Source organism: Protopterus annectens, chromosome 11.part0 (genome assembly GCF_019279795.1).
Source record: "Protopterus annectens isolate FY-2018-M chromosome 11.part0, PAN1.0, whole genome shotgun sequence".
In the NCBI taxonomy this organism is placed as follows: domain Eukaryota; kingdom Metazoa; phylum Chordata; order Ceratodontiformes; family Protopteridae; genus Protopterus; species Protopterus annectens.
Genome location: NC_056745.1, coordinates 1,268,957,983 through 1,268,973,595, shown reverse-complemented (window position 1 = coordinate 1,268,973,595; position 15,613 = coordinate 1,268,957,983). Strand labels below are relative to the sequence as shown.

At 42.3% G+C, this 15,613-nt stretch overlaps 1 protein-coding gene across 1 annotated transcript in view; it reads right to left on the bottom strand.

The window, feature by feature from the left end:
* CDH13 (cadherin 13) overlaps positions 1–15,613 on the bottom strand; it is a 3,439,935-nt gene that overhangs the window by 3,036,412 nt on the left and 387,910 nt on the right. Inside the window, exon 2 of the mRNA XM_044088622.1 lies at positions 13,859–13,970. Within this exon, the coding sequence (XP_043944557.1) occupies positions 13,859–13,970 (112 nt within the window). The remainder of the gene's footprint in view (positions 1–13,858; positions 13,971–15,613) is intronic.

Sequence of the window (15,613 nt, the reverse complement as noted above, 5' to 3'; positions counted from 1 at the left end):
TTTAGCTATGTGAGGGTTTGTAGTTGGAAGCAACTGCAGGGATAAGTAGCCAGGGGCGGTAGTGGGTGAAGGGGTGTTGCCAAACAGCCAGTTGTTGTGCTCATTGGGGGTTTGTTGGGCAGAGTAGAGGCAGCATGGCTTTCAGGGGTCTCTCTCTGCACCATAGTGAGGGCACACATGCGCGTTAGCACTATAATTATAATAATAAAAAAAACAATTGAGGAGGGTAGTATGAAAAAAGATTGGTATTACAGCATGTGGAAGATTATGTGTTAGTGGCTAGCATTAGGGAGTTGCTGGCCTTTCCAATGCACAGATTCAGTTGGATATTTAGGTTTGGTCCAGATGGCTGGTGTTAACAGGGGAGAAGTATGATGTTTTCTTTTGGTTGAGATGTGGCTGAAGGCTGCACAACTGTGTTGCAGCATCAATCTATGTTTGGCAGGCCAAATGGTGTAGTGATGCATTGAGCAGACTGTAGTGTATAGGGTCCTGAGTTCAGGACCTGCCAGATATGGTTATCAGGGTTTTTTGTTTCATGTGCTTACAGTTATCTATTTGTTTTTCAGGTAGTGAGTTGGAGACCATGGCAGAGGCACGAATGATGAGACAGAAATGGGCGAGTATTGTGGCACAAGCAGAGGATTTGTTTTAGGAGTTACCAAACAAGGTTGCGACAAGTACCTCACAGGGTCCAAAGACTCAGAAGAGGTGACAAATGGGGACCATTGCAAGAGCATCTAAATCTAAGAGATCAGGACAGACGATGGCAGTAGAGGAGACAAAAATGGAGGTTGAGACACCAGTGATAACACCTTCAACATCAACAGGTAATGATTTGTTCATCTCTGCTGGGGTGGAAGTGGAAGGACAAGTAGTGGGGAATGATTGTTTGAGGTTGGTGGGGTATGCAGGGCAGAGTTAATGGAGGAACTAGGGTCATGTAGGGTGCAGGTGTAGGCATTGCAATTGGTGCGGGTTTGCAGGCATTAGCGGATCGTGATTTTGGGCAGCCACGTTGGTGCAGTGGTTAGCATTGCTGCCTCACAGCAAGAGGTTCTCCGGTTTGATCCTTGGTTGGGGTACCTTCTGGGTGGAGTCCGCATGTCCTCTCTGTGGTCGTGTGGGTTTCCTCCAGGTGCTCTAGTTTCCTCCCCCATCTCAAAGACATGCTGTAGGTGGATTGGATACTCTAAATTGGCCCTAGGCATGAGTGGGTGCATGTGTGTGCCTTCTGTAGAAGGTTGGGCACCGAGCTGGCAACTCAGCACTGTAAAACTCTACTGCCAATCATGAGCAGACAGGTGATCCGCTGTGGTGACCCCTAACTGGGAAAAGCCGAAAGAAGAAGAAGAAGCGGGTCGTGATTTCAGTTTTGATAGTATCCTTTCAGTGTTGGAAAGGGATGGGGACCACTGTTTTGAGGAGGTAGGGTCAAATGTTGAGACTCAGCTGGGGGGCTGGTTGATGACGCAGGCGTTAGGGCAGGAGGGTGCATCTATCCTGTTAACTCTGCATATATCGCTGTTGGTGAAGGAGAAGATTTGGAAAGGGAATTTTGTAGATATTTTTGAATTATTTGATGCAGATTGGGTACAGTGCTTGATGGAAGCTGAGATGATGAATGGGAAGGACCTTTTAGCAGCATTGGCAGCATTAAGTCGCAGGTGGGTGGGTAAGTTTCGGCAAAGGACTTGGTAAAATTGGGTCTTGGGCTTTATAGATTATATGGCAGTGTGGTTGGAGAGGGACAGTTCTTTGACTCTTCCATTGCTAACCTATTTTTTGACAATACAGGAGGCACAAAGATTATGGGTGGGGAATGCTTGGCTTTGGTATGATCAGAAGTTTTGTAAAAGGAAGGCGGTTGACAAATCCATGCATTGGAAAGTTAGGCATCCTAATATCTGGTTGGCTACCATGATGGACAGCTTTGGGATGGGTAAGCCAGTAGAAGGGGGTGCCTGGGTTTGTTGGGCTTTTAATGCAGGGAGATGTTCATGGGCAGGCTGCAGATTCTTCCATGCTTGTTCAAAGTGTATGGGTGCTCATTCGGCGACACAATGTGGCAGAGGTGAAAGTCAGTTTGGGGGCCAGGTGACTTACTTTCTGGGTCGGAGAGGATGGAGTGGGCCTCCCATGGGTCTACAAGGGGTATGTGGCAGGGGTAATTTTCTTGGCCAAAGGGGTGTCCTTTTGAGGAACTAGGGGGTGTCCGGGCGATCCATTCACATATTAATGTACAGGTTTTGAGTGAGTTGCTGGCACTGTATCCGCTGCCAGCAATGGCTGGGGAATTGGTTGAAGGTTTTTTGAGGGGATTTTCGACTAAGTCTACTTTGGTGCGTGATGGTAGGATGGAAAAAAATTGAAGTCAGTATGAGGGAAGGAGGATGTCCTGAGAAAGTTGATTGAGAAGGAATGCCAGGTGGGTAGATTGTTGGGCCGATTTGATTGTCCACCATTTACCCAATTTTAAGTGTGACCTTTGGGTTAGATGCCCAAGAAAAGGCTGGGTGAGTTTCACTTAATACCTCACTTATCTTATCCTGAAGGCAATTCCGTTAATGATTTCATCCCTGGGGAGGATGTTAGAGTGACGTATTCATCTCTGGGCAATGCGTTCCACATCATTAGAAGTTTTGAGGATCCTTGTTGGTTATGGTAGATATTGAGTCTGGCTTTCATTTGCTGCTGATGTGGGGGGAGGATTGGCCATTATTGGGCATGGTAGTGGGGGATATTTTCCATTTTGATACAGCTATGCCAATGGGATGTGTAGTGGCTTGTTCTACCTTTGAAAAGTTTAGCAAGGCTTTGCATTGAATATGGCCACAGAGGGTGGAAGGGCAGAGAGCAGTAGATTATCTAGATGCTTTTCTGCTAGTGGGTGAGGGGAGAGAGGGGGCACAGGTGGCGATGCATGTGTTTGTGGAGATGTGTGAGGTTTTGGGAGTGCTATTGTTTAAACATAGATTGGAGGGGCCAGTGAAGGTGCTGGATTTTTTGGGTTTGAATGTGGATGCAGGCCAAGGTTTATTTCATTTGCCAGGGGAAAGGGTAGTTCGTCTACAGCAGAAAATCATGTGGGTGCAGTCCAAGAGCAATGTTTGGGTGAAAGATGTGATGGGGTTGTTAGGGTTGATGAATTTTGCTTGCAGGGCATTGCATCCAGGATGCACGTTTTGTAGTTCGCCATTCTACTGAAAGGAAGGAAGAGAAAGCACCACAGGGTAAGGGTGAGTAAGTTATCACGTGAGGACCTAGCTTTGTGGTCACAGTTTTTACATCAGTTTAATGGGGTCGCATTTTGGCTGACAGACTGGGTAGGTCAAGGGGATTTACAGTTGTTTACAGATGCAGTGGGGGGTCTGGGTATGGGAGCATTTTTTGCAGGGCAATGGTTCTCAGTACCATGGCCTCCTCATTGGTCTGAAGAGTGGAAACAGGATGTTGCTTTCTTTGAGTTCATGCTGATTTGGGCTGCATCAGTGGTGTGACAGGATCATTTGAGGGGAAGGAGTGTAGTGTTTAATTTGGACAATATTGAGGTGGTAAGAGTGCTGTAGGTTAAGATGGCCAAAGTTGCTCGATTGTTATTGGTTCTTTGTAAGTTAGTGTTGCAGAGTTTGTTGATTAAATTTTCCTTAACAGGGGTGCATGTGCCAGGGGTAAAGAATGAGATAGCTGACAGCTTGTCTCATTTTCAGTTTTGCAGGTTTTGGCAGGTGGCTTCAACAGCAGTAAATGATTCCATGGTGGTAACAGATGAGATTTGGCAGATTGGGCAATAGTGATCAGCGGGCTGATGCAGCAGTCATGGGCAGTGTCCACAAGGAAAGCGTATGGTAGGGCATTGCATGATTTTGATAGCTTTGTGAGGCAGTTACCAGAAGAGGAGTGTGTATGTGGTTGGAAAGCTTGTTGCTGCATTTTTTAGTCATGCTGAAGAAACAGGTTAAGGCAGTTTGATCGGTGAGGGTGGCTTTGGCAGCAATCAGGATATTTGCTCAGTCAGCCAGATTAGAGGACTGGAATAGGTCATGGACAGTTGGGTGAGGTTGGAAAGGTTGGGGGTAGAGAGGAAGGTCCTTTTTGGGATAGGAGATGGCCGATGACTACAGGGATTTTAAGAATGTTGCTAAACTGTTTAAGCAGAGTATGTGGATGTTCAGAGGAGTATGTGGCATGGTGTACGACAAGTGTATGGATGTATTGTGGAGCTTTCCATGTGTCTGAGTTGCTGGTTTCATTGTTGTGGGATGATGTGCTTATATTGCCAAGGGCAGTGCACATCAGGCTGCGATAATCAAAAACTGATCAAGAAGGGAGAGGGACACCTATAGTTTTGAGGGAAGTTGGGTCAGCATGGATGTGTCCAGTGGTGTGAGGAAAGAGACTGTGTGCGACTAAAGAAGGAAGGGCTCAAGGTTTAGTTTTTACGTCAGTAGGTGGTAGAGCTTTGATGGGTTAGCAATTGAATTTAATGATGAGAAGGGCCCTTATCAGTGTTGGTTTGGAAGCGGACAAGTTTTCTTCTCATTCTTTCAGGATGGGCAGGGCATCTGATCTAGCGAAGGGAGGCAGTTCGATTGAAGTTATTAAAAGGGTGGGGTGGTGGTCTTCTAATGCATGTTTGACTTATATTAAATAAGTTTTGGTTGAGTTAGTTGTGGTTAATTTTTTTTTTTTGTGGGGGGAGGATTGTCATCTTAGGTCATTTCTTCTTGTATTGGGCAGCTAGGCGGGCTGCGTTTAGAAGCAATGGCATCAAGCTGGGCTTGGAGCAGTTCAGATTGAAGGTTACCTGGCATGGTGTTAGAGGGTTGATGTGGAGCCAGTTACTTCAGGTATTTACCATGTTACAGAGTCAGTTGGGACTACCACGAATTTTGGCGATTCATCTAGGGGGGAATGATTTGGGAATGATTCTGAAGAAACAGTTGGTTTATACTATTTGTGAAGATTTTTTTAGCTTTAAAAAGGTTGTATCCATCAGTTTCCCCCATTTGGTCTGAGATTATTCCCAGGTTAGTTTGGAGGGAGGCAAAGACTTTTTCTGCAATGGACAGGTCTCGGAGATATGATAATTTTACTTTAGCAAAACATTTGAAAGAAATGGGGGTGCAGACTATCCGCCAAGTGGAGTTTGAGGATAGGGATCCCATGTCGTATAGGTCTGATGGGTTTCACCTTAGTAAATTTGGTCTTGATTTCTTCAATTTAAATTTGGGTTTATTTTTAGAGGGTTTAGTTAGTGGGGTTAGGGAGTGAAAGGAAACAGCCATATGGGTCTGGTGGGCAGAGAAGAGGGACAGGCTTGCCACTCTTCTGTTCCCCCTCTGACAGATATTTAAGGATTTCAGGTGGTGAGAGTTTGAAGTGATGGTTTGGAATGGTGAAATGTTGAAGGTGAGCTGGGACACTGCCTTGTTATTGCAAGGATAAATGAGCAAGTGGGGGATGCTGCTTATCCAAGGGTGAGCAGTTAAGCTGCCCTTATGGTTATTTATTTTATATTTATTTACAAGAAATGGAAGTATATTGTGTTCAATAAAGTTTCGTGTTTTACTATTTTATATTTTATACAATAATGGTCGTCAAAGGTCTTTGGGTGTTGTGTGGCTTATTAAAGACGGACATGACAAATGAAAAGCTATTGGAGAAGAACATTAATCTAGAAAAGAAACTTAATTATGAAAGTATACAAAGGCCTTAATACTAATTTATAGCAATACCCTTCTTTTCTACAAAATGAATAATGCACTAACTTGGCTTACTGGTTAATTGCTTTGACTATGGAGTATGGGCTCCTGGATTCAAGACCTGGGACTGACATTTAGATACAGTGTTACACTATTAGAAACTCCTTGTGTTCTGACTGAAGAGGGCTCTCAAACAATCTGGAAATATATCGCTGATAAGTCTAATTCTTGGCAGTTTTAACTTTTCAGAGTTCTGCATTGTCTTAATTTTAGCCTGACTGAATTATTTTATATATATATATTTGCTGACTGCATTATTTTATATATTTACTGGCATTGTTTTTTGTTTCTGATCACTTCTGAAACTGGTTCCCCCCTATTCCTGTGGTGGTGTTAAAGTTTATAAAACTGGTCTAACAGCTTTTTTGTTATCTGATTGCTTCAAGGCTTGCTGATTTAAAATAGCCCCTGTTTGTAAATTCCTGCATACACTGTTAGACACTCCTTGTGTTCTGACTGAAGAGGGCTGTCAAACAATCTGGAAATATATCGCTGATAAGTCTAATTCTTGGCACTTTAACTTTTCAGAGTTCTGCATTGTCATAATTTTAGCCAGCCTGAATTATTTTATATATTTGCTGACTGGATAATTTTATATATTTGCTGGCATTGTTTTTTTTTCTCATCTCTTCTGAAACTGCCCCCACCCCCATTCCTGTGGTGGTGTTAAAGTTTATAAAACCAGTCTAACAGCTTGTTTATTGTTTGATTGCTTCAAGGCTTGCTGACTTAAAATAGCCCATGTTTGTAAATTCCTGCATATACTGTTAGTTAGTTGGTGGCTTTGCAGTTGCCTGCCCCTACTGTAAATTTGATCTGGGACACACCTCACAGTCTAGAGTTCATTCTACCTAATACAGACAGAACATTTGAGAAGGCCAACACACTTAGGTTCTATCTCCTGCCCCTCCTTCCTCCCCTTGCACTTCACTAACAACAAACAACAAAAAAAATCTCCTTGTGTTCTGGCTGAGTGTGCTTCTCTGGTGATAAGCATATTTTTGGCACTTTTTAACTGTTCAGAGTTGAATAAAACAACAATTAAATTTAGTTCAGAATACATTTCAAATAAACTGCATTTTTTAAGCTGTATTTGCTTTAATGCTGCTACACACTCAAGTGTGCAAGCTTGCACTGCACTTGAATTGTTTTTAGTGCTGTTTCAGCAGCTTTCTGAAAAAAAATCTGAGCTTGTTTCCTGCCTTTCCTGTAACTAGTCTAGCAGGTACAGATTTGCTGTATCCAGGACTGTTTGTAAGCTTCTGAGCCCCCCCAAGCCTTTCTGTGTTGGAGGGAAGCCTTGTCGCTTATTAGTGGGAGTGGTAAGTAATAGGCATCCTATCTACCACAAGAGGAGTGGTTTTTGGCCCATAAATTGTAGTTTATTGACCATTGGGGCAGTTTTCCATCTCTTTCTACTCTCTGGTTTAAAAGCCCATGTTCCTGCTTGTTTCCTGCCTTTCCTGTAAGTAGTCTAGTCCAGGTACAGATTTGCTGCATGCAGGACTCTTTGTAAGCTTCTGAGCCCCCCAAGCCATTCTGTGTGGAGGGAAGCATTCTAGCTTATTAGTGAGAGTGGTAAGCGCTAGGTAGCCTATCTACCACAAGAAGAGTGGTTTCTGGCCCAGAAATTGTAGCTTATTGGCTGTTTGGGCAGTTTTATTTCCATCTCTTTCAACTTTCTGGTTTAAAATTCGACATCTGCACTTGTTTCCCACCTTTCCTGTAACTAATCTAGTCCAGATGCAGAGTTGCTGTATCCAGCTTCGGAGCAGTGCCAAAGTCTGCAATTTTTCCATTAGATCTACTAGTTCTCTCCTCCCCTGCACTTGTATTAGCTTATCAGTTTAGTACTTTACCGGACTTCTTGTAGCAATTATTGTAGCACACAAAACTGCTACCAGCACTAAATGTTCTAGAAGAAAACAGCTCCAGTATTTATTAATGCCAACCCCTCCAGGCATGTCTAAAGGTCAGTTCCCTGTGCTTTCTCCTATTAACCTGGTGAACTTGGGCATACTGAGGCAATGTAGCAACTGCCTCATGTATACCGACAACCCTCTCCTCTTACCTCCCAACACTCAGAATTGTGAGAGATGCACTTATACATCCAAATTGAAAGCCACACACTCTCCAGCTAAGACCAGAATAGCTGGTCAAGAAGAGAAGGTCAATACTCGCACCACACCACATGGAACACATAGCCCTTAAGAACTTACCCCATTGCTGCCTTCACATAAAACAGAAACCACACACCCACCTTTGCAGAGGATCTCAATAAAAATCTACCCAAACAGCAGAGACCTCCAAGGCAGAAGTGCACTCGACCACCACAACACAACACTAATCACAAGACACATAACTCTGCTAAACAGTGTGCCATTCAACCAAAGCCCCTAAGGCAAAACAGCATGCCCAACACACTAGTCATAGGTGACTCGATAGTGAGGCACACTGATGTCCCACTCACTAGGATGAATAAGGAGAAAGTAACAGTCAACTGCCTGTCAGGTGCCAGGATCCACCACGTAATGCATGCACTCAGGTCCCTCAACAACAGGAACAAATATGGCTCTGTCATTGTACATATGGTTGTGAATGTCCTGAGCCATAGTTCTGTGGACTATATGAAAAGAGACATGGAGGAGCTCCTGGATTATGTAACCCAGGCAGTTATGACCCTAGCCCTGAGCAGCATCCTACCATCACACAGAATGATACCACAGTACAAGCAGAAAATGATTGATTTCAACAATTGGCTAAGTTTCTGATGTCATTCTAAGGGGATCCAGTATCTGTCTGCCTGTTATGACATGATTGATAAACCTCAATGCTTTGCCAGAGATGGCCTGCATCTGTCACCCCTAGGCTTCCGGATAGTGGCCAAGGCTCTTGCCACCCCTATAGTGCCTCTTTTAGGCAGTGTTCCAAAGACCAAATTACCATTGTAACAGCTACAAACAAATGCAATCTGAGAGTCATGCTGCTCAACACTAGAAGTCTAAGTCTCAAAATGCACTCAGTCGAAGCACTCCTTAAAATGGAGAAGATCCACATTTGTGCTGTAACAAAGACCTGGTTCAATGCAGCAGAAAGCATCACTGCACTACCAGGCTAAAACTCCTTCCACACCTTTCCAGCCCAAAACTTGGACCAAAGCTCCAAAGGCAGTGGTGTTTCCATATTCATAAAGGATGTGCACACCTCCAGACTAGTAGCCTAACTTAATGCATCTGAGATACTTCAGCTGCAGCTAACATTGGATAAGACAGCGATTCAGGTCATAGCCTGCTATAGGTCCCTAACCATGTCCCAAGACTCACACTCCACGTTCCTAAGTACCCTTGGAGAATATTAGGGTCAAACCTAACACTCTCATACTGGGCGACTTCAACTACCCTTCCATTAACTCAGAAAACTACTCATGTACCAATACACTTGCCCAGTGCTTTCTGGAATTCATTAATTCCAGTGCTCTGGACTAGCTCATTCTTACCCCCACTAGAGGTAGCAACATCCTTGACCTGGTCATTATTAACATGGGCGACCGTTGCTCTACACCAACAGTCAACTCCTCCCTGGTTAGATCTGACCACAAACTAATCACCTTGGAAATCCACACCCCTCCTATCCCCCACCCTCACAAAGGTAACCACCATGAAAAACTTCTCCATTGCCAACTTTGGGCTCCTAAAACAGAGGTGGCTAACTCCATGGGACCCATGCAAATGGAGAATAGTTGCATGACTGCCGAATCATACACCAATGCACTGTACGAACACTTACAGAAATGCATGGATCTTGCCATACCCAGTAGAATCAAAACGCTCTCCTCAAAAAGAAGCAAGACTATCTGGTGGTCCCCTGCCATAAACAAACTCTACAACAGAAGGAGGAAACTGATGCAGAATAAGGCGAAGTCCCAAGACTGGAAAAACTCCCTTATCAGCCTCAACAAAAGGTTGAGATCCCTCATCAAATCCTCTAAAGCTAGCTATGAAAACAGAATTGCAGCAGATAGTAAAGACAACCACAAGGCCTTCTATAGTTATATAAAGAATTTCCATGGCAATACCCAGATTTGCTCTGAGCTACTGCACAATGGTACCTGCTATACCGAGCCAACATATATTGCCAATATATTGGCCAACAGATTCAGTGCTAACTTTGCCCTTCTCCCCCTCCCCAAAGGACCAATCACAATACCAGTAAATTGCTAAGCACCCAGTATTACTGGTGTACAGGTTAAACCAGCACTGTCCCTCGGCCAAGAATACCAGCTTCTATGGCACCTGACAATATCCCTGGCTGTGTTCTACATGAACTACTGAGTGAATTGGCACCTCACTTGTGTGCCCTGTTCAATCACAGCATCACCTCAGGCTTTGTCCCTACCAGATGGTGCACTGATACAGTCATCCCTCTCCACAAAGGATGAGTGACTATATACCCTGGAATTACTGCCCTTTTAGCCTGACGAGTCTGATATGCAAAGCTATGGAATGCATCATCATGGACCTAATAAACAAGGATATAGGGAATCTCCAAACTCTGGATTCTACACAGTTTGGTTTTGTGAAGTGCAGATCATGCCTGCTCAACTTGGTTGACTTCTTTGAGTCCATCACCAGAGCTGTAGATGAAGGCAAAGTGGTTCATACAGCCTACCTTCATCTGACCAAGGCCTTCGATACCATTGCCCACTCAGGAATCATAAAAAAAACTCACTAAGCTAGGCATCAACCCCTATATCACTAGGTGGGTTGCAAACTGGCTCACAGATAGAACCCACAGTGTGAAAGTAGTTGACTCCAAGTCAGACTGCTGACCAGTCACTAGTGGAGTCCCACAGGGTTTGGTCCTGGGTCCTCTCCTGTTTAGTAAGTTCAGGCCAACACAAAGGGACTCTGGCTGACAAAGTTCACAGATGATTGCAAGTTGGGAGATATTATTAACTCCCCAAGTGATGTTGACATCCCCTACTGTTCGGCATATACTTCTCACAAGTACAGGAAAACACAGGAGGACTATGGCTAACCAAGTTCGCCGATGACTGCAAACTGGGAGCCATAACTGACTCTCCGGCTGACACGGACATCCTTCAAAAAGGCCTTACCGAGACAGAAACGCCTCAGTGAGACCAATGACTGGTGAGAGAACCATGACCTTAAGCTGAATGCCATAAAAATGTGTCATCATCCCCCTTGGGAAAAACATGGTTCCCTTGAATTACCACATTGATGGTTGTCCACTGAAAACAGAAGGCATTATAAGAGATCTGGGACATAGGTTGACATCAACCTCGCTTTTGACCACCACATTGCCACAATGGTCAGAAAGTCCTTCTATGTGGCACATCTCATTACTAAGGGTTTTGCACTCAGGAAGAAAGAGGTCCTTGTCTCCCTGTACTCTCCCCTCATTAGGCCAATCATCGAGTACAATGCCTCATCTGGCATGTACCTCACTAGACACCTGTAACAACTGGACAGGCTGCAAAAGTACCTCACAAACAGGATCCTAGGCCTTAAACACCTGTCCTATATGGACAGACTCAAAAAAAATCCAACTATTCTCTGTCTCATATCGCCTACTTAGAAGTGATCTCTGCTTGACTTACAAAGTCATGTCTGACCTAGCTCTGTTAGAAATGCTACATCTAAAGAAATCCCAATACTTCTGCACCACATGCTCCAGAGACCTCAGCCTCATTACCACAATCAACAGAACATGCTTGAAGAACAGGTTCATAACCCAGAGACTGCCCATGCTATCAAACAGACTTCCCATACATGTTAAGCAGAGCACCTCACTGGCCCTCTTCAAGAGAAGTCTTGATGAGTGGATGGGAAATAGAAAATTCACCCCGGGATCTCACTGCAGTGGCTCTACTTGGCAGAGGCACTAGGAACTAATGTTGGGTGACATGATGCCAAGGTAATCCTATGGGCTAGGCTTGTAAAGGCTCCAGGGCCATTAGCCTAGTACACACCTATGAATATATGAACCTATGAACTCATCAATTTCATTTTGCTCATAGCCTTTTTACATAGAAAACCCTTCTAGTGCAGTTTTTATTTGTATGATGGCAGTGAATCCACGGGTGTGATCTTTTACACAGCTGCAAATCTGGAGTTAGCATCCTTAAATAACAGGGCTAAAGAAGAGCAAGGCAGCTCCCCTCAAAAAACAGTTTTCTTTAGACGGTTCCTCATACTGCTTCTCTAATCACTTTATTTCATCAACTAGCTTGTGCTTGGATAAACATACTGAAAGTAATGTACATACCAGATATTGTCAGCATCATACTAATGCACAATACTTAAAGCCATGTGTGCTAACAGTATTCTTACAAAGAAGCAAGCCCAAAGCTCATTGACTTTAACTTTTCCAGTTAATCATCACGGCTATTGTAGAAATCTCTACAGATTGCACCCACACCATTGCAATCACAACCAATATGCACTTTAATATTCTTTCCCTCAACTCACATATCCTCAGAGAAAACAGGAATACTCGGTTATTTTGAAAATAAACTAAATAATCTTGCTTTTTTGGGCTGAGTGGTCATGAAGTTAATATACCTTTCAACAATTACTGTGAAGAAAATCTAACGGTAAGAATAGCGGGCTCCAGGTCCGACTCTAAACCAGGCACAAGTGGTGTCCCACAAGGCTCGGTCCTGGGACCCCTACTATTCTGCATATACTTCTCAGAAGTACAGGCAGACACAGGAGGACTATGGCAAACCAAGTTCGCCGATGACTGAAAACTGGGAGCCATAACTGACTCTCCGGCTGACACGGACATCCTTCAAAAAGGCCTTACTGAGACAGACACCTGGTGTCAAAGTCATGGCCTCAAGCTAAATGCCAAAAAATGCATAGTCATCCCATTTGGGAAAAACAAAACACCCACGAATTACCACATAAGTGGAAGCCCCCTTAATACAGAAGAGGTAATAAGAGATCTGGGGACCCAAGTAGATAGTAATCTCTCCTTTGACAATCATATTGCCAAAGTAGTTAGGAAATCCTTCTATGTGGCCCATCTAATTACTAAAGGGTTTGCATCTAGAAATAAAGAGGTTATAATGTCCTTCTACTCGTCACTCATCAGACCCATCATAGAGTACAATGCCCCATTTGGGATGTACCTCACAAAACACTTCCAACAGCTGGAAAGACCATAAAAGCACCTCACCAAGAGGATTACTGACCTCAGACATACGTCCTATGCAGCCCGACTGAAAAAACTCCGGCTGTACTCAGTGGCATATCACTTACTCAGGGATGATCTCTGCCTGACTTACAAAGCCATGTCCAACTCAAAATTGATGGACATGCTCCACCTAAAGAAATCCAGTTCACTGCGAGTCATGCGCTCTAGTGAGCTAAACCTCACCACAACAATAAATAGAACATGCTGGAGGGATAGATTCCTGTCACAGAGAATCCCCATGATTTGGAACAAAATTTCTAACTACATTAGGCAGAGCCCCTCACTAACACTCTTCAAGAGAAACCTTGACGAGTGGATGGGTAACAGAAAATACACCCCTGCTATCACTTCATTGGCTCTGCTTGACAGAGGCTCAGTTAATGAACTAATGGGGCGGCGAAAGTTTTTAAGATAACATAGTTTAAATTGCCATTTGCCACACAATGTAGGATGACTTCATAAAACAGAACATGTGTATGATTATTTATGTAACAATACATGAAAATGTCTTCAAGGATTTTGTTTTAACCAAGTGAAAACTCAAAGAATGAATGCACGAGAAAAAATAAGTGCAAATTTTGTTCTGTTCTTGTGATATATTAAGACCTTGCTTATATAGTCAATCCTAAATGTTTACATTTAATTAGTGAAGTCTTGCATATTTTTAACTTGAAGTGAACATTTTATGTTTAACATCTGTTTAAACCACTATTTTTAATCCAGTGATATACTGGTGTACAGTATGGCTCCATTCATTTCTTATGTGCCTCTCTTGTTCTGTAGTTTTACTAGTTTAAATGTCTCTCGGCTTAATATGAAGAGACTGGATGACTTTAAATGAAAACTGCAGATAATAAAACATTATTTCTTACATGTTACAACAGGCTCATCCTCTATGAATTCAGAAGGCTGCTCAATTGAAAAAGACTTTTGCTGAAATCCAGGCCTGCATTCTATATCTTCTGCAAAGGCACGCATGAGCACCTAGAGTAACAAAGGTAAAGAAGTCAGTCAGAACTCTCAAAAACTACATCATAACTCATGCTAGATATTATATACAGCATTTTTTTATATGTTAGAGATGGTTAAATACAAAAATCACATCAAAAGTTTAATTTACTAATAAAAAGGTTTATTTGCTGATTTTGCAATTTAGATTTTTCATTGGTAAGAATGGAATACATAATAATAACATCATTTTATACATGTATGCTGATCAGGATGGAGAAATACTAGTTTTCACTGTCTACACTTACTTATTGATTAATTGATAGATATATTCCTCACAACATTACCACTGAAAAACAGGTACATGGTGCTAGATTCTATGGGATCAAATAGTTATGCCTTTAGTGAAAAGTACGGATTAAAAAAGAGATTATGGCAATACATAGGATATGTTACGGATTTTCCTTTACTAAAGGAACATGTGATTGAACTGACATATTCCCTTATTAAGCAGTACTGCATGGAAGTATGGAATAAAACAGGCATTGCACAGTTTAATTTTCTACTACATCCACTTAAGAAGTGCATTAGTATTATTATCTGTACATCTCTTTTAAGAGACACATACACGTTACTACTGTGTTTAATGAGAAAGGCTGGCACAGTGGCAAGATTTCAAGGGTTTCATGATTTAGAATTAATTGGTACCACTCTGTATAAACAAACAGAAATAAGACCCAATAACATGCATTAGTCCATAAGTGAAAAACATTAGTAAAACAGAACATTCAAATCTAGTAGTTAAGATTCTATAATAAAATTGTTTACTCTTCTTTATATTTTAATAAAACATATTGAATTGCGATATATTTCCTCAAAGAAATAAAACATTTCCTTCCATTGAGAACACGTATATGTAGATTGACAAATATTCTTATCATACAATTTGCACTGGATTTATCAGTAATTTGCACCAGTTTGCTTGGCTTAGAAACCAATATAATTTGCACATGAGGAATAAAAAACTGCATAGTTACAGGTCATTGAAACATTGCTGTAGAAGTGAATTTATATTGAAAGTTTAATATCATGGTTGCTTTCACCATAGTGTACTAATTGGTCATGTGTTTTCCGGGGTTGTTTCCCCTTTTCTTCTCCATGGTATGACAGTGAAGTCAGTATATACAGATATATATCAGCATAAGGGTTGCAAGGAGTCTTGTCTCTTGCAAATGCTTAAGTTTTTAACTATTTTCGAATCACTGATATTGATATTCATTCTGAGGAAAATAGTGATTTGATTGAATGTCATCCAATTGCTGTTTGGTAAATGAAAAGAAACATCAGAACATCTCAGGCCATCTCCTTACCTCCAATGCAAACACCAGCCACAACAAAATGAATATGCTTTCTCTGAGGCATAGTCTGATGGGTCTGCTTTCCCTTATTGAAATTTCACTATCTCGAAAAAGAAAAGTAAAACCTCACTTCTGCAAAAGTGCACTACATCGAAAGTGCATTTTTGATACACCAAATCAAAAAAAAAAAAAAACTATTATAAACACTGCTTTGCAAGGGACCAAGCCCCCCTGCACCCCACACCCCCTTACTTAATATACTAACTCCAAGATTGCACTACAGTGGGGAAAAGGATATATTTCCTTATCCCTACTATAACC